Source organism: Salvia hispanica, chromosome 4, assembly GCF_029641045.1.
Source record: "Salvia hispanica isolate PSC_SH4W2 chromosome 4, Shi_PSC_v1, whole genome shotgun sequence".
Taxonomy (NCBI): domain Eukaryota; kingdom Viridiplantae; phylum Streptophyta; class Magnoliopsida; order Lamiales; family Lamiaceae; genus Salvia; species Salvia hispanica.
Genome location: NC_142695.1, coordinates 53,781,988 through 53,805,214, shown reverse-complemented (window position 1 = coordinate 53,805,214; position 23,227 = coordinate 53,781,988). Strand labels below are relative to the sequence as shown.

The following is a 23,227-nucleotide window of genomic DNA, read 5'->3' as shown; positions in this document are numbered from 1 at the left end:
TTATCTATTACTATTTACTTAATACACTAAATATTTATTTATTAAACTCCGTGCTAAAAAGTTTTGTCTCAACTATGACTGTATATGAGGAAACGAAGGGAGTACTATTATTATTATAAAGTAAAAAGCGAGTATACATTGTTTTACGATGTACTATACCTCGTCGAATTAGATATTTTGAATATCTGGTCGATTAATATATGACAAAAAAAGCGATGCCTTTACATAATTTTATGCACCCAATGCTACAACGGATAAGGCAGAGGATTAGAGCTGTTAATCAATAATTATGTAATGTTAATTAGGAATCGCACCCAACGCGATGAGATGCACGTGTAACATGTGGGGACTCATCTGTAATAAAGCTATACTCTTACTACAACCAATCACATAGACAAACTAATCACTACTAAATTATCTTATTTTTGGATCTTAATTAATGATTGAAAGGCCAGTTGTGTGGTCCTTCAAAGCTCACCTACTACTTGTCTTTTCTTACTACCTTTTTCCATAAAATATAACTCTAAATCTATCCTTATTAGTGAAAATGCATCATCATTACACAAAAATATAATAGTACAGTAGTTTTCATCAAATTAGGATTTTGCTATTCACATATTTTACCCATTCTTACATTGGTGTTTTGAACACTACACAAATAGGAGTATCTTGTTTATGTATTAGAAGAATCTTAATATAGAGATTTTATCTAACGAATTAAGCTTATCTACTATAGACCAAAATGATCGAGCTTGGATGATGAGGAGGATTGAAAATGCGAAGAAAATACATGTTAAAAGTTTGGTATACTTTTTTTATATTTATTTATTTTAGAAAAATATAGTAGTACGTATAGTCTTTATTAATATTTTTTCCTGCGTTTGTCACTGTTTTAGTAACATTTTGCATATACTACTTTCATCGTGTGAATGTGTATCACATATTTTCTTTTCACTCCACGTCTTACTTTTTATTATATTCAGTAAATAAGTCATAATCCATATTCCACTAATTTATTTAATTCATATTTATGACTATTATACTATAAAAGTGATACTTATGTTGAATTATTTTCTAATTATACCTGTGTTATTCCACTTCTGTAAAATTCGAGCCTGAGTTAAAATGGAATGCATATTCATAGTCGAAGGAGTAGTTGATATTAGAAATTCTGAGGTTTGAAACAAAATTCCGTGGATTCACATTAAAAAGTCAATGTTGTTGAGATGTAGACTTTTGAGCTCATTTCCCTTTTAGATTCAATCATTATGTAGTGTTTAAATTGTGAAAATATGTTGTCCAAGTTGCTAGTTTGTTTGCAAATAATGATTGGGTATGCATGATTATTATATGAAATAAAACAAATATAAAACTAATTAACTACATTTGGAACGAGAAAAACACATGTGTAATGCGATTACAAGGCATGGTCTCAAGATTTATAATTTAGGTTTAGTAAATTCCTCACAATTTTCTGCATATCTGTTACTTAATCTAATTTGGTAAGTCTTAATAAAATTGGACTTGTAATATTAATATTGTATCTTTGTTTTTTGAACTTGTTTTTATTGGAGGACAAAGCACTTAGCAAAGCGTGGTAGCGTGGTATACCTAATTGATTTTTTAATTAACACGACTATATAACATCATGCCACTAAAACTCTTTTTATTCTTACATTCACATAAAGATGCTCAATAATGTTCTTAATTATTCATTGACATTCCTAATCATTAAGAATTACTATCAGTTAATCATAACTATACAAAGGGGTATGTGATGGTAATATACTTGAACTTTAAAGCCAGTTTATAAATTGTTGAAATATTGAATTTTTATAATTTTATGACTGATATAATTTCATTGCTAATATATGTTGATGACTTATTCATGTAAAACTATTCGACCCAAGACATCATATTCTAGGCAACATATTACTTCCTTCGTCTCACAATCGGAGTCACTCTTATTGTGGACATATGTTTTAAGAAATGTAAAAAATAGTGGATTGAAAAAGTTATTGCAATATGAGATCCATTTTTTTATATTGATTTTATAATAAAATATGAATAAAATGTGTTAATAGAATGTGGAACCTACTTACTATTCATGATGAATATGAAAAGTGACTCTTATTGTGGTCTCAGGCTAAAATGACAAAGTGTGACTATTATGTGGGACGGAGGAAGTAATTTCCTTTCATGTGCTCTCTCTCATTTCTTATTTTTCATTTTCTCCTCTCAATGACATTCTTTATTAATATAAACTCTGTTTCAACAAACAAAATTACATAATTTTAATACTATAATAAAATATTTTCTCAGTTCCTTAAATTTGTCACATCTTTAATTAGACACGAGTTTTAAAAAATGTAATGAAAAGTGAGTTGAAAAAGTTAGTAGATAGTAGGTCCTACTTTAGTACTACTTTTATATATCAGTTTTATAATAAAATGTGAATTTAAATGAGTTAGAGAAATATAAGATCCAATATAAGAAATGATAAAAAATGAAATGTAACAAATTTTATGGGATGAATGGAAATGAAAAAATATGATAAAAATTAAAAGGATGAAGTGAGAGTATATAGTAATAAGTAAGTTATCAAATCATATTAGTATCGAAATACTCCTATTAGTTAGTTGTCAAATTAGAATAGATCAATAATTCATTAATTTATTAATTAATTTAAAATTAATATACAAACCCAAAATTTAAAATCTAGAAATTTACGGCAAATTACCATTACAATTGAATTTCTGAAATAACAATGTGGAATGAACATAACATAAACGACAAAAAGTGTTAATTACAAGGAGATTAAATTTTTAACACCAACCTTCTTCTTTTATTTTTCTAACCACTACGCTGTTAAGTGTTGACAAACAGTAAAAATTACATTAAACACAAAAAAAACTTTATCTCATAACATTTCTTTAATTAATTAAATAAAAAATCTAAATCCTAATCCGGATCAAGGGCATGCGGCGGCTGCCAATTCCGACCGCCTCCGCTCCGCCTCCCTCTCCACCATCCCACGGCGGAACACGGTGGAGCACTCCGGCAGCTCGCCGAGATCCGCGAACAGCGACTCATCCTCCTCCCGCATCGTGAAAATCATCGCCATCTCGCTGTCGGCGCTGATCCTCTCCTCCGCCAGCATAGGACTCTCCAAAATCCAATTTCCGCAATCGAAATCCGTAAACCATCCGAATTCGCCATTTTGAATCGACATCCCTTCTCCGCCGCCGCCGAATTTGCTATCCTCCGCCGCCGCAACTTCGTCGTGACGAGATTGATCGGATAGATCGATCCGGTGTTTCTTCTCTACTTCTTCTTCCTCGTCTTCGTCTTCGTCGTCTTCATCTTCATCTTCCGATAACGGAGTTTTCGCGGCGGTTTTGGCTTTGGAAACCGGCCAATTGTGGTTGTGCTCGCAATAATACGTTACGAGTAGCATTTTCGGATCCAATCGGCTTCTCTCCACTTGTTTTCTTGCCGGACATCCTTTCGAGCTACTGCACCGATAATAACCTCTGCAATATTCGTGTAAAAATTCAGTGGTCTGGACATATTCTCGCGTTTAAAAAAAAAAAAAAAAACCACAAATTGTTTCCTAATTGTGATTAATTAAGTTAACCACCTCGGATACGGGGAGCCTTTGATCGGCTTTTGGCCGTACTTACGCCACGCCCATGAATCGGACGGTGGTGCGCCGATTTGATCGCCCTTCTGCTTTAATCCAACGGACTTGATTGGCACTGACACCACTCTTTTCTGTATGGCTCTCCTGCTGCAATTTGTAAAGTAGGAAAAATAAATAAACAAAACATGATAAATACACTAATTTTAGATCATTTTTAGCTATAAAACTCTAAAATCGATGAGTTATCTGTCGTACCAAACTGACTTTAATTTATATACACTAAAATAGTCTTGAAAATGGACAACATAATTTTTATAACTTTTATCTGAAATATAGAGTGAAAAATACACATTTCACTAAATAGAAAAATTAATTTTTCATGTGAAAATGAAAAAATAGAATTACTACTTATTTTTTTTGGACGAAGATAGTAGAGACAGAGGAGATGAGGGAATGCTAATTTACCTTCTTTTGGGAGATGATGTGGAGGCGATCTTGGTCTCAGTGGAGACGGCGGAGGAGCGCGGCGAATCTCCTCCGCTGTTGGAGTTCTCGGAGTCGTCGAGGTCGTTAACGGAACGGTGGCGGTGTCGGTTGAAGCCGGTGTCCATGGCGGAATGGCTGTGAGAGAGAGAGAAAAAAAAAAGAGATTGATGAGAGCAAGAAAATGGAGGAAGAGAGGGTGGTGGGTTTTAAAATGGTGACAGATCGATAATTGTGTAGTTTAAAGAGGGACGTGCAAGCAAATGTGGGAAGTAATCCAAAGTTGATCATATTATAATGCAATGTAAAAGGGACCATTAATGTTGATTAATTACTCTAATGATGTGATTAATTAGCACCTCTGTAATGACGTAGCGCGTGTCGATACGCGAGGCTGAGTCGTGGCTAATTTTATTAATTACTTTTATCCACATTTAAAATGGCTCACAATATCCACAGACCACAATTGAATTTCGAATTTAGTGTGCATTACTAATTAATTTACTTAATTGCTTAAATCCAATGTTTTTTTATGACTGGATTTTGTGTATCTTGTGGAATCATGCTGAAATAGAATACGAAAAAATGACGTAAATTAATGAGTTTTGATTTTTAAAATCTGCGGGTTATTTAATGTTATCTTAACAGCAATATTAGGTTGCAGATCGTGACATTGTGGGTTTGGATTTGGAAAGCAAATGGTAGTAGAATATTTTTGGCGTTGATCATTATCTATTTATCTATATATGAAAAATTAACTGTGTTTGCGAGGAGATACATTCGTAATAAGCATATGAAGAAAATTTGAAGAAATAATTACCATTGTTTTTAAAATATTGAAAATCATACATAGCTTTATTTATATATTTTCTTCAAACCCATTGCAAACTTCTTGATTTCAAAATTTTATGTTGCATAACAATAATTAATTCGTTGTGTAAATCTCTAAATCTAGTGGAAAAATAATGATTTTAAGGTGTTTTAGTTTTATAGAGTATAATGGATAATTAAACATAACTCAGCGTCCAGCGACAATGTGAAAATAAAAACATCATTCAAATAAACACTGAATGCTTTATTATGTACATATTTGATTGCTTTATAAATAAAAAATACACACACGATAAAATATAGAGTGAACTATAAAAATAGTCTCTGGACTATGTGTTTATCTCACCAATGAACCCTGGATTCTAAAAATATCCTCAGACAATCCTGGACTAAGCGTTTATCTCGAAAATGGTCACTTTTCACTATTTTGTGACGAAAATACCTTTTTAGGGGGTTTTGGCGATTTGGTCTTTTTACATTTTAAATCTGATATTATTTCAGTGGTGTACTAAATCTGATATTATTTCAAAATTATCATTCTTCTTCCCTTTTGCCATCATTCACCTTGTTTCTTTATTTCAATATTAGATTTAATTTTATAAAATTTAATTTTAAATTTCAATTTTTAAATATCAAATAAATTTTTTTAATTATTAAAATTACTATTAAATAACAAATTGATAGTTTTAATCAATATTTGATAGTGTCTATTATTTAATCAATAAGGTACGACAGACAGCTTAGTTTTAATCAATATTTAATAGTTTTAATCATAAATAGATCATATAACACGATTTATTCTGAAATAAATATGCATCTAATGTAAGACTAATATAGTTTTCGCTTATTAATTTGAAAACAATCAAAATTAACTAGAAAATTTCAACAAAAATTCTCTTATATCAAATTTTTAGTCAACTTCATAATATTTTTAGTCAAATTTTCTATACATTGAATGCATATTTATTTCAGAATAAATCGTGTTATATGATCTATTTATGATTAAAACTATTAAATATTGATTAAAACTAAGGCGTCTGTCGTACCTTATTGATTAAGTAATAGTAGACACTATCAAATATTGATTAGAACTATTAATTTGTTATATAGTAGTAATTTTTATAATTAAAAAAATTTATTGATATTTAAAAATTAAAATTTAAAATTTAATTTTATAAAATTAAATCTAATATTGAAAAAGAAACAAAGTGAAGAATGGCAAAAGGGAAGAAGAATGATAATTTTGAAATAATATCAAATTTAGTACATCACTTAAATAATATCAGATTTAAAATGTAAAAAGACCAAATTGCCCAAACCCCCCCTCCAAAACCTCCAAAAGGGTATTTTCGTCACGAAGTGAAAAAGGACCATTTTCGAGATAAACGCTTAGTCCAGGATTGTCTGGGGATATTTTTAAAAATCCAGGGTTCATTGACGAGATAAACGCATAGTCCAAGTACTATTTTTATAGTTCACTCTAAAAAATTAATCACCAGAATATTTTTATATACATTAATCAAGTTATATCCATAGTAAAAGTGATATTTATATGGAGTATAAAATTCACTGTATGGATAATAAATTAACTAATTTAAAGAGATATTTTTAATTATTAATAATATATATGAGAAAACCAACTAGTTTGATCAGATCGAAATCAATACGGAGTAAATAAAGAAGTAAAATGTTATAAGGATTATAAGTATTAGAATATGGTTACAAATCCAATATTTGAGGGTTTGCATTCAAAACATTTAAGCCCTAAATAGATCCATCAATATACATTTCGGATTCTAATAATAATTCAACAGATCAATTCCATAACAAAATATGTAAGTTGAAATGCAAAATATAATTTATTTAAGCATTGAAATTTAATCACTAGATGGGGGACCATTTTGGATGAGCTCACATTATCTTATAAAGCAAAAACTAATTAAGAAAAACACATTAAATTATATACGATTGAATGAGTCTAATCTTCTTAGTTGTTGTAATTTCTATTCAGTTGCTCTCACATATTTCTCAGATCTAACCCGACATTAAAATATGAAAAGTCAAAATAATTATTTTATTTTAAAAAATACATGGATGTTTAGTTAGTGGTTGCGTTGCCAGCATTCAAGATGCCAAATATTTTACTTGCATCCAATTTGATTCCTCGAATAAACTAGCTAGAAGAAGTCAAGTATTGCTATTTTTTTAATGTGTAACACGCAACTTATTATTCATTTTTTATTGGAAAATGTATTACTCTAATAAGGATGCCCTCTGTAATACCTCCAAGTTTAATGGTAATCCGTTACTCAACCTAAATCAAATAGTGCCTAGTTGAATCTAATTTTATAACCTGATTTTTTTTTTCATAAATGAGTTCATGTATTTGTAAGTATATCAAGTGATTCTAAACACATGATCATTAGTGTAAAAGTTGAAGTAATGTCGGTTAATTCTATTTTATAATCTTTTTTTTATATATAAATTAATGTGATGATATATGCTTAGTTGTATTACATGCCACACCAAGTCCAGTTGAAATTGGCATTAACTTGCTTAATCATGAAATTGAGTACATATAATCTTTTGGGGATCGCATATATGATATGTCCCATATTATTAATTAGTCTCTAATTAATTTGTCTCTTATCCATTTACTCACTTCATGATTTAAGGCATTCAAAAGGTCAACTCTATACATGAAAACAATTGGATATTCGATGCAAGAATATTAATCGTTTGATAAATTTCACTTCACCTATTAATATTCTAATAAAAATGTCACCCTCCCTCAATGCCTCTTTTCAATCATAAACATTCAAAGAATGAAAAGGAAAGGTAAAATCTTTAAATTGAACAAACCTCCGGTGTGGAAGTCCGCAAATTAATGGCGTTTAAGTAATCCTTAGTTAACAAGCAATTAGAGATTTTCAAGTTCTTAATTAAAATTTAAGAATTACTAGTAAATTTTAATTAAGTAGCTCAAGAATGTAAGTACATGATTCATGGGGGCCCAATTAAATGTCACTACTCACTGGTAAGTATATTTTACAGATGGACCTCCGGCCTCCTTATATTAATATCTTAGAACGTGGCCCACTTTTAAATTAAATGCTACTATAAAAAAAATTATATTATTTAATTAAAAATATCAATAATGTATATAAGTAAGTGATCGAATTTTATTTACTGTTAATTGTAAACAAAAAAAAATCTAAATACATGGTCTCGCCAACTACTCCCTCCGTTTGTGAATAGGAATCCAAATTTTCTATTTTAGTCCGTTCGCGAATAAAAGTTCCGTTTTTTCTATTTAGTCCATCCGCGAATAGGAGTCCCGATTCATATTTACTATAAATGGTAATAGGGCCCACATTCCACTAATTTATTCCACTCATATTTTAAAACTAATATATACAAGCGAGACTTTTATTCCACTAACTGGTTTCCACCCACTTTTCTTAACATTTCTTAAAACTCGTGTCGGAAAGAAATGAAATTCCTAATGGCGGAAAGAGCGAGTAACTTCTAAAGTTGTTGGGCAAACAAAAAATTGACCAAACTTTGTGTTTTTCTACAATTCGCCCAGTGAAACTTTTCAAGCATTAAAATATACGAGAAACAATTTTTGGTTTACATACGTGAAATAATACTCTATCTGTTCCATAAAAATATGAACTTTTGAAGGGGTAAGAGTTTTAATACAAAATTGGTTAAGTAAAAGAAAGATTAAAAAAATTTATTGGAGTATTGTTAGTGGAGAATGTGACTCACCTCACTAGAGAAAAAATACATTTCTTGGATTAGAAAATTCATAATTTTAAGGGAATAGTTCTTATTTTTAAGGGACAGAAGGAGTATATATTTATTGTTTAGTTTTATGGAGTATAACATAATCGTGGAGTACTATTTTCATTGCATTTACTTATGTTTGATGCATATGATGTGCTATATATCAAGAAAAATTTGATAAATATTCTCCTCAATCCTTATATTTGGGATGTGGCCGACCACGATAAAAGAATATTAAAATCCCAAAATTTACTAAATACTGATACTTTGTCGTTCATCAAAGTTCAAATAATTAAAGCTTGAAGCCACTAACAATTGTAACATTAGAACTAGTACAAATATTACTTATTCAAGATACTTGAAATTAAAACAAACATTAATTTCCTCCAACTTGTTGAATCAATGAAAATGAAGGCAATGATCAATTTACAAAGTTTGAAACACATTATTCACGTGCTATTTTGTGTCTGCACTCGGACAAGGTCCAAAATCGCCTTGTTCAAGACTGCGGCGTCGATTTCGGCTTCAACAATGGCTTCCATTCCAAAGAAGTTCTTGCAGGTGATGCTCGCTTGCACCACATTCAAATTCAATTCTTCAAACATTTCAAGAATCGACCCCATAATTTGCTCTCCCTTCTTGCATCTCACCCTCACCGCTAGAAATCCTCTCCCAACATTCTCCACTCTCACCTCCTGCACCATTTTGTCCATCCATTCAAAACCTACTATGTGTGTGTGTATGTGTGAGAAAGAGAGAGAGAGAGATTTACATGTATTTGATTGATAAGGTGTTGGCACTCTTTCTTGATTGCTTCAACTTGTAGCTTCAATTTATGGATGTAGAGAGAAGTGTCTGTGATGATGGAGCTCTTTTTCTCCTTAATTGAAACATAACCAAAATCAATCACATATATATGTAAGTAGTCATGACAATTTGAAATTATTATGAATGAAAGAGGCTTACTGATTTGGATTTGGTGAGAGTTCTCAAAATTTGAAGCTTTCTGCGCAATGCAATTTTTCTATGTATTTTACATGCCATTTCTATGTTTCTTTGTGTGTGTGTGCTGTGTGATGGAATGGTGATGGATGGTTTATAAAGAGGGAGAATGGAAGTGGGGTTCTATTAATTCTGGGAGTCACGGAATGTCAAGATATGTACTGACATATGTCGCTCGTCTTATTCTATAATTATTAGTAATAAATTTGAAAAGCTCATTCATTATTAGTACGAATTATATATTCCATCATTCACTTTGATAACGACGGATCATGTTATCACGTTTCACTAGGCAAGAAAAAAAATTTATAGTACCAGTACTAATGTTTTATGCCATTGCTAATTTGCAATTTGCATTTCATTCATTTGATCTAATCGAAAATACTCAATTATAAGGCATTCAAGTATATCTATCACCAATTTTGAATGTGCTGAAAAAATTCATAAACTTTTAGTGTGTGTAGCTATTTCCTACTATCAACTATTCTACAACATTAAATATCATGTTTTGTGTGTCCAGTGTCAATTTTAAATGACGTGAAGATGACATGACGTGATAGAGTATAGGGAATGGCAAGTTAGCACATCAAAACGATGTAGTTTTAATGATTAATTGAGTGAATTTTTATTATGTGATTTGAAATTTTTATGTATTTCTTGATGAAAGACGTTGTTTTTGGTCTAGTTAGATATTCTGACATGCCACCTCAAACCAAGACGACATCCTTTTGGTCATTTCCATATGCCACATTAGATTCAATCCGGGCAAAATTTAATTTGTGGGAAATTAGGTACACACTAGCTAGATGTTTGTGCAATTTTTTCACACCACATTTAAATTTGATGGTAAAATCTTGAATTAATCCATATTGAGTGTTTTTTTGCCCTTTAAACTTTAACCCCTTTTGAAGTTTATCTCGGGGTAGAATTTGTATTCTTCTTTGAAATCTCACATTACTATACTTACTCTAAGCAAAAAAACAAATTCAATGGTGGAATTAGGTATACCAAACGAACATTTAAAAGGCATAGGAATGCCATACATGTCGATCACAGGAAAACCCTAAGCCATGAAACATTCTTTAAAAAATCAATCTTAGATACGAATCCATATATTGTACTCCTAGTAATTTTTTTTAATGGACGAAATTTGCATAGGATGCTCTTTTTCTCAAATAATTGATCTTGTATTCTTGTATCACCCTATGAGGAGAATGTTATAATTAATTTATAAACAGAGGAAACGTACCCTATTATTCTATATATGGTTCAATAAAATATAGTACTAAGTGCCAATTAGTGCAAATCACACCTCAACATAAAATATACACAAACACACATATTAAAGTAGGCATGCACCAAAAGCATCAATATCTGTAGTGTAAGGCCCTAAAGGTGAATTTGGAGTGACAAAAACACAGCAAATTTGGCATGTAGACTGAGACTCAGAAATTCAGAATCATGTCACACCATATGTGAAAATAAAACACACACACATACATGTGGGTGTGTGTGCTTTTTTTGATAGTATCACGAGTGGCTTCCCTAATTGTTCTACTTGCAGCTATTGGTATGGCGTGGTAATGGTTTCACTTTGTCTGAATATTCACATGCTGTCCTAACAGTAGAGCCACTATCTGCTCCCACTACGCCTCTTTTTCTCTTTTTTTGAATCTTGATTTCTAATTATTTGGCATTATTAGTTCACCGATTGATTTGTTGAAATTTGTCGACTTGTGGGAATTTGTGAGAATATTGCTATGGATTCATATAGTGGGGATGAAGGATACTCTTAATTGCTTTCTGTGGTGTGTGGATTATTTTGGAAGATTTGGGAGGTATAAATTTGTTAGTGTGTCATTTCATTTCGTGTTTTATTAATATGTTTATTATTTCAACAACATTTATCATGAAAATAGAAATTATTAATGTTATTTATGAGCAAGTTGCTTTTACTCGACAAATTATAGATTATTCCACACACTAATATTTATTCTTAACTAATTAAATGCTAAAAGCAATTATATGTCCTAATTGGTCGTAAGTAACTCTAAGTATAAAATTAAACTAAAATACACAATAATAGAATCGAAGAAATGTAGAAAAAAAAATTGAAAGAAATTAAGGACAACAAGTATAATGGAAGATCCCAAGAAATATTTAAGTAAAAAAATCCGTTGTATTACACTAAATAAATTTCTAAACATATTTTTTATTCAATTAAGAATGTTAATTTTTATTTCTAGTTTATGCAATGAAAATCGTCCCAAAAAAGCAAAAAATTATTATGTACCGTTGACAATATTTTTCTCGGGCACTAAATTTTGGCAATTTTTGCGTTTGCATTGTGAGTAAACACTGAATTATCAAGAAATCCCATTAATATTTTATTGTGAAAAAGAAATGTATGAATTGTAGAATGAAAAGTGTCGATAGCAACACTAGTAATAATATTTCAAGTGTTGTGTATTGAAAAGTACTAAGAGAGAAACAAGGAGTATAGATACGAATTTGACAAGACCTGTCGTCTTGATATTTTTCTATCTGTTTTACGATTCACCAAAATATTGCTGACTGCAGTGGAAATATGAGAATTTATGTGTAAACAATAAAACATAAATTTTTGTTGTTTAGTGTGAGTGGTAAATAAACCCTTCCCTTCGCCCCCCTTTTTAGGTCTTAGATCACTTTCTGTCTACTCCTTTTCTTGATATTTCACTAAGCTCATATCCCCATCCTCTTCTTTGTCTCTATCTTATTAACATATCTCTCTCTTTCTCTCTCCTTTGCATTACTTCACCACTCAAGGGATATATATACATACACAGTATGTATATAGGTTTGTCTAAAAACTAAGAAGTTTAAACTTTTTTGTTCGTCCATAGAATCTAAGTGGATAATATTCACATGACCCATACTTACTTACTCCTCTTGCTTTAAGCCTAAGGACTCGTGATACATAATTGGCAACATTCCATTTGGATTCATTTCAATTCGATACAATTTATTCACAACCGCTAATTAAAGATTATATTTCTCTATCTATTTATATATGTATGTATTGTATCGAGCTCGATTGTGTTAGTGACCGTGTTTGGATTGTGAAAACGGAAGGCATTCTCGGATCGGGTCAATTTTTCGCATATCTGAACGGTTTGGCCCATTAAACTCTAGCTAACAAAGCCCATGATGAAAATTTAGATTAATTTTATGGTTGAGATATAGTGATGCTACCGGTTCTGGAACCACCAGCTCAGGTTTCCCGAGAGGTGGAACCAGAACTGAAGGATCCAAGTGGTTCCGATTTTGGTTTATTACTCACTTTGAAATTAAAGGTGAGATTGAGTAAACTAGATTTTTATGTGATTTATTATTAATTTTATGATTGTGATTTATGAGATTTAAAAGAAGAAAAAGACATAAATAAAGAAAAAAAGGCATTGGGCCTTCGAGAAAGCAGTCGAGGATTGTTAAATCCAACACAGAAAAAGGCCTCAATGCGAAGACCCAAATGTATAATCTACTGGTTTTAAAAAGATGGTACATGCACGCTTCTTGTGGAATATCTCTACACTATAATTAATTACTACTAATTATTAAAGATAAATTGTGTGTTCTTTACGAGGATGAGTCGATATGGTATACTGAAATCTTATTTCATGTCGTTACGTTTATATATATTTGGCAAAAATTTGATAATATTTTTAGTATATATCGGTGCCATAGAATACTAAATAAGTTATCGACTACATATACAAAATAAGTACCCCTCTGTCCGTCATTAGGAGTCTCAGTCACTTTTGCATACTCATTTTGTAAAATATGATAATAAATGGAGTAGTTAAAGTGGAGAAATGATATAAAGTAGGAGAGATAATAATGTTAAGAATAATCTTATCTAAATTATTCTCTTTTTACTTTACCATTTATCCATTTTAACTATTTATTATCATTTTTACAAAATGAGTGCGCAAAAGTGATCAGAACTCCTAATGACAGACATAAGGAGTACTATAATAATACCAAATTTTGGGTATATTGCTGTATATAAACATGTACACCACTATTGCATAATAATCGTCTGCTACAATATTATACAGTACTGAAAATCATTGTATATCAAAATTTTAATATTTCCGATATATTTTGGTAACAATAAATGTGATATACTAATATTTCCATATATTTTTCCATCCCTAATTTCTCAACATCAATTTTATACGATAAACTAATACTATCCCATTAATATATGTGTTCAAATACATAAGGAGGATTATAAATTACATGGATGAACATTACAACGATATATGGGACAATGCATTCAGAGAGATTTTTATTTTTATGAGACCCCAATATTGACTGTAGCATATTATTTTCATCTAAGCAACAACATTTTCTATCTTAGAATGATGACCTTGGAGCAATTAGGCATGACCATGGCCATGGAGCTTCTTTCCACATGAAGCAACGATCTACCGCTTCTTTGCTTGAAACGACGTCGTTGGCTGCGTTTTTTCCTCCAAATGCAGGGCATAGTTGAACATTTTGTTTAAAACAGTCTTCCCTGTAGTTTGCGTTCTCTTTTTTTGGATGTTCATAGAAATGAACGTTTTTCCACCAAAGCTTGAGCGCCTTCACAAACACATCATAGAAAATAATTATCCAAACATTTTTGTTATAAAGGGAAAATTTCCGGAAAAACTATAAGTCTGATCAAATTCTGTTTAATTCTGCAACTTTCAAATATAACCAACTATCATTACTTTAACATTATTTCTTTAATTATTAAATTTAGTTCGATAATCGATTAGATAAAATCTACGTTAATTAATAGTATCACTTACAATCCAATAGGAAAGAATTGAACCCATATGAGGCTGCAACCAAAAGAATGCTTCAAGATCATCTGGCGTTGTAGAAGAGATCTCAACTTTCTTGGCTTTCAAAGTCGCTATAAAATAATTATTGCCAAATTTTGGATGTTCAATTGAAATATAAGCATACAAATCTTCTCCTGGTTCATTCACTTTGAGCCTCCAATATCCAAGCATATCCTTCAAATTTTGACAATTGATTAATAAGTATTCACATTCAAATCTCATCGACCTTTTTTTGAGTTAAACTACCCAAAATACCCTCGTGAGTAATGGGTAGTTTGGAAATAAAATGAAAAAGAAATTAATATAGTACGGAGTACGAACCGAGAAACCGGTTATATATTGACATTTTGGGACCGAATCGGAGCTTGGATTGAACACAAATGTTATACTTTCTCCCCATGGTGTATTAGTTCCCTAGTTCAAATTTAACCATGAATGTTAAACATTTAGTGGTGTAACTCTTTTTATAATACGTGACAAAGTTACTTGCCTCAATTATGCATTTCTTGAAAATTTTCTTGGAGTCTTCGATGTCATAGCAGTAGTAATAGCTCACTGGAGTGCTTCGATATCCCAAACTTGGAAGTGTTGTCAGGAGATATCTGGTAAAAATGTTTTATAAGGAGTGATTCCGGTGAGAACTTTGAAAATTAAAAATCATATAAGTTGGCATCAGATATTGAGTCGGGAACTTATAGTATTGAGTCATAAACTGATATCCATGAGTCAACAAACTGATATTGGGTCGGAAACTGATATATTCTATGATATCAACTGATTTTAATGTATTTACGAACTAATATAGTTATGTGTTCCAACTTTAAGAAAAGTTTTGAAATGAATCATCACATGTTTCATAGGAGTAATTAACAAGTTTTTTAATTTAAATGATACGGATCGCTTATACTGAGACGAAGTGAATATATGAGTTGAGAGTAAAGCCTTACACAGGTCCATTAGTCTTGGCAGCTCGGCGAGCTTCGTCAGCAGAGAGGTAGGTGGGCGGGGCGTAGGGTGCACGGTCAAGGTCAATGAGAGCGAAGCGTATAGTGAACCAGAAGGAGTTGTGGACCGGGTTGCGACGCTCGTGATGGAGAGTGCCTTCGTATAGTGCGATGACATTTCCGACATCCCCTTTGGTTGTGCTCGAACGGAAAAGGCGGTGGAGGAGGAGGCGGAAGCCGAGGAAGAGAGACAATATGATGGTAGTGAAAGTTGTGTAGATGATGTAGCAAATAAGAAACAATGGAGTCATCTTGATTTTAGAACGCAATTGAGTGAGGTATATGTGTAGTGACTAGTATATGCTCATTGCTTTGTGTTACAAGGTGTATTTATAGTATTTTGTGACAAGATAATATCATGATATAGTTTTTTTTTTTTGTCGAAACCAAAAAATATTAATTGTTCGTACAATCTGGGTAATTAATTTATTTATGGTGTAATAAACGTGGTTCAATTTGTATCAATTTAATCTTAATTGTTTTAACAGCACTAGTTGAATGGGAAACAGTAAAAAATCACACGCGATTCAGTTCGCAACAAATTTTAGTATTTGCATTACGAGAGCATCTCCAATAGAGCATCTCCAATGGCGAACGTCCGGTCGGACTTCCGTGACGGGCGACCGGGACGTCCGCCATTGGAACAAAATAAGTCGGACACAGACGTCCCGTGAGAACGTCGGATATCCGCGCGACGTTTGACTGGACGTCCGCCATTGTGGCGTCAGTCGGACGTCACGGACTCACGGTCGGACATCCGAGTTAAAATTCAATTTTTTTTAAAATTCTATAAATACGGCTCGTTGAATTTCATTTCATTCACACCACTTGTGTTGATAAGTTTCTCTCTCTAAACTCTATTTTCAACATGATTGTCGAAAGTGAAGGTGACGAACTGACTCAGTGGACCACGAAGATGATACGGGTGCCAGTCCAAGCCACGGCGTGGCTAGCGCGAATGTGAACATGGGGGTACCTCATGGAGAGGTTGAGCGGTTGCGCGCATTTGCCGACATGTGGCAAAGAGATGCCCATATTCGACTTCAGGAGGATATCATCAAAGAGGTTTGGACACGGAGGGATGAACGTTGATGTGGTTAATTTTTTTTTATTGACTATGTAATTTTTTTTCCCCAAATAATGTATGTTTTTTTTAATGAAATATTCGCATTTCTCCGTTCGTATTCGTGTCGAAATTTTAATTCCGTAAATTTTAATTCCGTAAATTGAATAATTGTGAATTTAGTTTTATTGCGGAAAGTCCTAGTGGAAGTCCTAGTGCAGGGGAAGTCCTAGTGATGTGACCGTGGAATGGAAAGTCCTAGTGATGACGTGGCAGGAAGTTTTGTGGGAAGTCCTAGTAGAAGTCCTAGTGGGAAGTCCGCCACCGGAGATGCTCATAGCAATAGGCTAGCCACAAACTCCTCCTGCCACATCATCAGCACTAAAATTCCCCATGTCACATCATCAGGACAAACAACTGGACAAACAATAGGCTAGCCACAACAAACAAAATTTAAAAACAACTAAATTTACGGAATTAATCACAAAATACGGAATTAAATTTATGACACATATACGGGGAAATTCATTAATTTTATTTAAATAAAAAAAAGTACATTAATTAAAAAAAATACATAATAAAAAAAAAATCGGGCTTCCACACACGAGCCCCCCGTCGTCCTCGCCGCTACCCGGGACCCCCAAATCTGCCGCATCTGAGGCCGCATCTGAGCCCCCTGCCTCTGCCGCGGCGGCCGCCAAATCGACCCGCATACTCTCGAGGAGGTCAGTTGCCGCCCTCTATTCACCTATGATCTTATGCATTCTCCGCTGCTGTGCTTGACGCCCGATGCGGGCGAGCTCGGCTGGCGACTTGCCACTGGGGAGGATGCCGACTGGACCTCCTGGGACCCCCGGACGCCTCCCCTAGCTGCCCGTTGCGCCCTCCTCTGACCAACCGGACGAGTGCGGCGAGTGAACGATGGAGGAGTTGGGAACTCCTGAACATCGCCGGGGAGCTCGTGGGAGCCATCGCTGCTGCTGTTGTCACCGGCGAGGTTCAGCCGCTGCTTCTTCGGCCAGCCAGCATCGACACCCGCCCGGAACTTCTCGGAATCCATCAGCACCAGATAGCAGTTCCAATAAGTGAAATCCTTATAAGTCCTCGGTACGGGGAATGCTCTCTCCGCTATCCTCCTGCAGTCCTCGTCAGTCTGGCCATTAGTCTTCATGCGGAGGGCGTTTGTGTACAAGCCCGCAAATCGGGAGACCGCAGTCCTGATTCGTTCCCACCCCTTCCGGCACTCCTCCCCGCTATGTGGCCTCCCCTCCGGGCAAAATCTCTTGTAGGCTGCTGATATTTTAGCCCACAAGTTGACGATCTTCTGATTGTTCGAATTGACGGGATCATCGCAAACACTCACCCAAGCCCTGGACAGCGCCACGTTCTCCGCATCCGTCCACTTCCTCCGTGCCGGGCAGCCGTCATCAGTCGGCTGCGACGACTCGCCGACCACCCCCTTGCCCTTCCTCTTCTTCTTCAGTGCGGCCCGACCACTGCCTACATCTCCCGTTTGAACGGGAGTGTCCGCATCCTCGAGATCTATCCCCAACTCCTCTAAGGAGAAAGTCTCCACCCCAGTGAACTGCGTCTCCGTTGGGGTCGATGTCTGCGAAGAAGCAGTCAAAAAATCAAGACTGGGGCAATAGACATTGTCCCCCCCTCCCCCCCCCCCGGTGTCCCATGCATCCCGAGCTGCATCCCCGGCCCCCACCCCGGCATCCCCTGCCATCCCAACCCGGCATCATCTGCCCGTCCGGCATCCCTTGCATGCCATCCCGGCACACCACTACCCCCGGCGGCCATCCCGGGCATCATCTACTGCCATGGGTACATATTGTAGTACCCACCCATCGGTCCCCATCCACCTCCCATGGGTACCGTGGGAGTTTGAGACCCGCTCATTACTGGAGTAGACTCGTTGTTGTTATCCATTTTGCGTTATTGCTCTTGTACAGAAATTCAGAGAGAGAGAAAACTCGTTAAAACAAGTGGTGCAAATGAAAATAACGTTCAAATCGTGTATATATAGTGTTTCGGAAATTAAATTAAAAAAAAAAACGACCGGTCGCCAGCCTACAATGGCAGCGAGTCAATCGGCGAGTGCTCTCCTATTTTTCCGCCGAATTGGCGCTCGCCGCCCACAATGGTTCAGCGAGCGGACCGGCTTGCGCCGGAAATCAGCTAGCCGGCCCGCTCGCCGCCATTGGAGATGCTCTGAGAGAGGTCGTGGCCGCCTTCATTAAATTAAAACAATTAACGATTTCTATATTTTCCCTAAATATTGTTTACACAGTCATTTGGCAAACTTGCTCTTGTAAAATGGAGTAAAAAAATGTTTAAAAATTGACCGAGGGCTGTTAATCCTATCATTTTGAAAAAAAGTTACTTTTACTGCACTAAAAAATTCTCACGTGTCAAACCCTCTCCTTCTTGTAGCAAAAGGTGATGCGGTCACCCTGGCCGCCCCCACACCCCGACCCGACAGTTTGTGAGGCGGTTCAATCAGGGTACACAGCGACCCGTTAGAGAGGAGGCCTTCAACCCACTATCCTGACAGGAGCCCATCTCCCAAGGCCTCACACTTGTGCCTGAGAGATGGACGCTCCCACACGCCAGTAGTGGGATTCGAACCCAGCTCCTTGTAGCAATATCTGCTCCCCCGGAACCAACTGCGCTAAGCCCCTGCGGGCAAACCCTCTCCTTCTTACTAGACGAGTGGCGGGGACAAGCGTCTGCGTGTGGCAACATCTACGGCTCTTGAGTCGTGCATGGGTCAGCTCGAGCCACCGGCTGGCCCTGCCTCTCACCCTCCAGCAATGGGCATTTCTTGGTATATGCTAGCAAGCGCTTTAGGAGGGTACTGAAAATAATTATTGTGCAATTAACTTTCTACGATATTTATGAAGTAGGCAAGTGTGTCAAATTTGTATTGTATTATGAAATTTGTTTTAATTGTATTCACGCCCCATGGAAACTCTCTTAACTCACAATTCACAAATTTTTGGCCCTATGGTTTTATTTGTATTTTAAATCATAAATAGGGGGATAGCTATCTTATTACTAGGGGCAAAAGCTCCCAAATTTCGTTATATATATTTACATACATACAGTATTATATTATAAAAATTATTTGTTTTAATCATTTTCCTGTATATATTTGTTCCTAATATAACTATCTAGCTTAATTCCCCATGTTAATTCTAAGAATTGAAAATCAATTTATTCCATAAAAAAACGACTAAATGAATGGCCAGATTGATTTTTCTTCACATAAAATAATACTCCATATAACTTTTATGCAAAATGCTTTTTTTAATGATATTTTTTCTTATAATAATATAATGAAATGTGTACACATTGATAAGCTTACATGAATTTATTGCCCATTTTATGTGTTATATAATTAAATAATGGCTTGTGCTTTCCCGGCCTACACTGTATAATTAATGACTTTAATATATTATTTACTTCCTACAATACTAGCTTTCCATTGCTAGGGGTTAATTTTATGAATGATTATTTAATTATACTAGTACTTGTATCAAATTAGTAATTTAACTTTAGTTTATTTCAAAATTACTAAACTTTATACTTTCTATCATTTAGGAGTTTATTTTAATTTCTTTATTATATTATTATAAAGAGTGAACTTGAAAAATCGTCCTTGGACTATGGGTTTATCTCGCTCATAGTCCCTGGACTTTAAAAATATCGCCAGTTGTCCCTGGACTAATGGTTTATCTTGAAATTGATCCTTTTGGCTTTTTTGGTACGAAAATGCCTTTTTGGGGGTTTTGAGGGTTTTGGGCAATTTGATCTTTTTACACTTTTAACATTTTAAATCTGATATTATTTCAGTTATGTACTAAATTTGATATTATTTCAAAATTATCATTCTTCTTCCATTTTGTCATCCTTCACTTTGTTTTTTTTATTTCAATATTATTTTTAATTTTATAAAATTAAATTTTAAATTTTGATTTTTAAATATCAATAAAAATTTTAATTAAACTATTAACTCATGGACACTACAAATATTGATTAAAACTATTAATTTTTGTTATTTAATAATATTCAGCTGAATTGAAGAAGTACACACAAATAATATTAATCATGATGGAAAAATAAGAGCTATTCTATTTAGCCTTCGTTCGGTTGTTATAATTGCTTGTGATTGAATATTATGAAGTTGACTAAAAATTTGATCCTTCTAAAAATTTTATATAGGAGTATTTTTGTTGGAAATTACTAGTAAATTTTGATTGTTTTCAAATTAATAAACAAAAATTATATTTGTCTAACATTAGATGCATATTTATTTCAGAATAAATCGTGTTATATGATATATTTATGATTAAAGCTATTAAATATTGATTAAAACTAAGTCGTTGTCATATTGATTAAATATTATACACTTTCAAATATTGATTATGACTATTAATTTTTTTTATTTAATAATTTTTGTAATTAAAAAAATTTATTGATATTTAAAAATTTAAATTTAATATTTTGTAAAATTAAATCTAATATTGAAATAAAGAAACAAAGTGAAGGATGACAAAAGGGAAGAAGAATGATAATTTTGAAATACATCAGATTTAGTACATAACTGAAATAATATCATATTTAAAATGTTAAAAGTGTAAAAAGATCAAATTGTCCAAATCCCCCAAAACCCCTCAAAAGGACATTTTCGTACCAAAAAAAGTCAAAAGAACCAATTTCGAGATAAACCCTTTGTCCAGGGACTACTGGCGATATTTTTAAAGTCCAGGGACTATGGGCGAGATAAACCAATAGTCCATGAACCATTTTTATAGTTCACTCTATTATAAATAGCAAAAATCCACATAATCTCTACTATTTATATTAATTTACTAAACCATTATCAACAGAATAATATACAAACATAATATCAATTGAACTTATTTATAATACACTTTTACCAGCAATTAATATTAAGATGGTTGGTTGCAATTGAATTTATTAAGTAATTATTACATTTACAACGTCTTAACAAGAAACATATATGCCGATTTGCACGAGGTAAAGTAACAAGTACTGATATACGTATAAATACGGATATTGTTAAGGGACGTCTTCACTCAACGCGTAAAGAGAGCACAAGAAACAAAATCCGTTTTATTAATTCGGCGCCCAAGTGCTTGGTCGGCGGTGATCTCCAAAGATAGAGCTGGGCGCGAGATTCGATTTCGTCGGCAGCGATAAACAATTAGGATTTCTTGATAAGCACTCAACTGGGCGAAAATAATAATTTCATTAATTTATTGAATGCCTAAAATGATATAAATACTAGAAGCCTAGCTTATCGAGCAAGAAAACAATATATGAGAAAGATATGGTGAATCAAAAGATAACCAAATACTAAGATATAGGATCGTAACAACTCCCTCACAGTTGTAATCTACCTTGTTCTCAAGGTGGAAGCCACGAACCAACGACGAGAGTTGAAAGCAAAAGCTTTGGCGATGCGTCTCCTCCTGAATCAAATGCATATCGAACAGCCGAACGTCTCCCTTTATCACCTTCATCAAAATAAAACCTAAAATGGCGCACAGCGACGAAGAAATTTGTTGTTTGATTATAACAGTTGGAACTCATTAAAGACGAGTGATATATGCGTAGGTTATTTAATTAAAGTTTGAATATTAATTAATTTAATATTTGATTCCAATGTCATAAATCCGTGAAATTCTTTTAAAGTTTTGAAATTTTTAAGGTTTTGTTTTTGTTTTTGTTTTTGTTTTTGTTTTTGTTTTTGTCCTTTTTTTTTATATTTATGTTATGTTGATATTGTTCAATTAGGATATTTGGGGGAATATATTTAAATAATTAATATATGATGTGTTATTTTATAACAAAAAAATTAAGGATTCCAATAAATAAGGATTGAAATATATCAAATATAAAAGTACAAGACCTTATTAAAACGAAAAAAATTGTATAAAGGTCTATTAAAATAAATAATCAAAGACTCAAAGTACAAGGACTTAGATAGGATATGTTTTGCCAACTATATATGCTAATTGGTACATGCATAATAACATGGGTTACTTTACTATACGTACCTTGTACAGTTGTACCCACATGTTTACTTATATATTACACTCATCTCAGAGAATCTTTTACACTACGGAGTACTAAACTTTTTATGAGCCTGCAATATTGACTGTAGTATTTTCATCTAAGAAACAACATTTTCTAACTTAGATGATGCCCTTGGGGGGCATTTAGGCATGACCATGGCTATGGTCCATGGTGCTTCTTTCCACATGAAGCATCGATCTACCGCTTCTTCGCTTGAAACAACGTCGTTGGCTGTGTTTTTGCCTCCAAATGTGTTTTTGCCTCCTGTGTTTTTGCCTCCAAATTTATATTTCAACGTCGTTGAAATATAATTTTATAATAAAACATGAGTGAAATGTATGTATATTGATATATGGGGACTGAATAGGAGAGTTGGAATATAATTTTATAATAAAATATGAGTGAAATGTATGATATG

At 33.6% G+C, this 23,227-nt stretch overlaps 3 protein-coding genes across 3 annotated transcripts; all 3 read right to left on the bottom strand.

The window, feature by feature from the left end:
- Window positions 1-2,725: 2,725 nt before the first annotated feature.
- On the bottom strand, window positions 2,726-4,364 carry LOC125193556 (putative WRKY transcription factor 65). Its single transcript, XM_048091380.2, has 3 exons — window positions 4,109-4,364; window positions 3,641-3,790; window positions 2,726-3,533 (listed from the first exon to the last, which is right to left on the bottom strand). Exons 1-3 carry the CDS (start codon window positions 4,252-4,254, stop codon window positions 2,972-2,974), a joined length of 858 nt encoding a protein of 285 aa, XP_047947337.1. The 5' UTR covers window positions 4,255-4,364; the 3' UTR covers window positions 2,726-2,971.
- A 4,700-nt stretch (window positions 4,365-9,064) lies between these two features.
- LOC125197326 (uncharacterized) lies at window positions 9,065-9,855 on the bottom strand. Its single transcript, XM_048096060.2, has 3 exons — window positions 9,716-9,855; window positions 9,522-9,629; window positions 9,065-9,444 (listed from the first exon to the last, which is right to left on the bottom strand). The coding sequence occupies exons 1-3, from the start codon at window positions 9,791-9,793 to the stop codon at window positions 9,199-9,201; spliced, it is 432 nt and encodes a 143-aa protein (XP_047952017.1). The 5' UTR covers window positions 9,794-9,855; the 3' UTR covers window positions 9,065-9,198.
- Window positions 9,856-13,965: 4,110 nt separating this feature from the next.
- LOC125191645 (uncharacterized) lies at window positions 13,966-15,928 on the bottom strand. Its single transcript, XM_048089042.2, has 5 exons — window positions 15,579-15,928; window positions 15,122-15,233; window positions 14,953-15,045; window positions 14,596-14,805; window positions 13,966-14,383 (listed from the first exon to the last, which is right to left on the bottom strand). Exons 1-5 carry the CDS (start codon window positions 15,884-15,886, stop codon window positions 14,153-14,155), a joined length of 954 nt encoding a protein of 317 aa, XP_047944999.1. The 5' UTR covers window positions 15,887-15,928; the 3' UTR covers window positions 13,966-14,152.
- Window positions 15,929-23,227: the final 7,299 nt, after the last annotated feature.

What these genes read in the sequence shown, in the direction of transcription:
- LOC125191645 (XM_048089042.2), bottom strand. Translation starts at nt 15,886, where the DNA reads ATGACTCCATTGTTTCTTATTTGCTACATCATCTACACAACTTTCACT. An exon ending in TCAAGAAATGCATAATTGAG is followed by an intron (nt 15,046 to 15,121) that starts GCAAGTAACTTT and finishes AATTTGAACTAG; the next exon opens with GGAACTAATACACCATGGGG. An exon ending in AATATATAACCGGTTTCTCG is followed by an intron (nt 14,806 to 14,952) that starts GTTCGTACTCCG and finishes CAAAATTTGAAG; the next exon opens with GATATGCTTGGATATTGGAG.
- LOC125193556 (XM_048091380.2), bottom strand. Translation starts at nt 4,254, where the DNA reads ATGGACACCGGCTTCAACCGACACCGCCACCGTTCCGTTAACGACCTC. An exon ending in ACATCATCTCCCAAAAGAAG is followed by an intron (nt 3,791 to 4,108) that starts GTAAATTAGCAT and finishes TACAAATTGCAG; the next exon opens with CAGGAGAGCCATACAGAAAA. An exon ending in AAAGGCTCCCCGTATCCGAG is followed by an intron (nt 3,534 to 3,640) that starts GTGGTTAACTTA and finishes CGAATATTGCAG; the next exon opens with AGGTTATTATCGGTGCAGTA.
- LOC125197326 (XM_048096060.2), bottom strand. Translation starts at nt 9,793, where the DNA reads ATGGCATGTAAAATACATAGAAAAATTGCATTGCGCAGAAAGCTTCAA. An exon ending in CTCTCACCAAATCCAAATCA is followed by an intron (nt 9,630 to 9,715) that starts GTAAGCCTCTTT and finishes GTTTCAATTAAG; the next exon opens with GAGAAAAAGAGCTCCATCAT. An exon ending in ACCTTATCAATCAAATACAT is followed by an intron (nt 9,445 to 9,521) that starts GTAAATCTCTCT and finishes AAAATGGTGCAG; the next exon opens with GAGGTGAGAGTGGAGAATGT.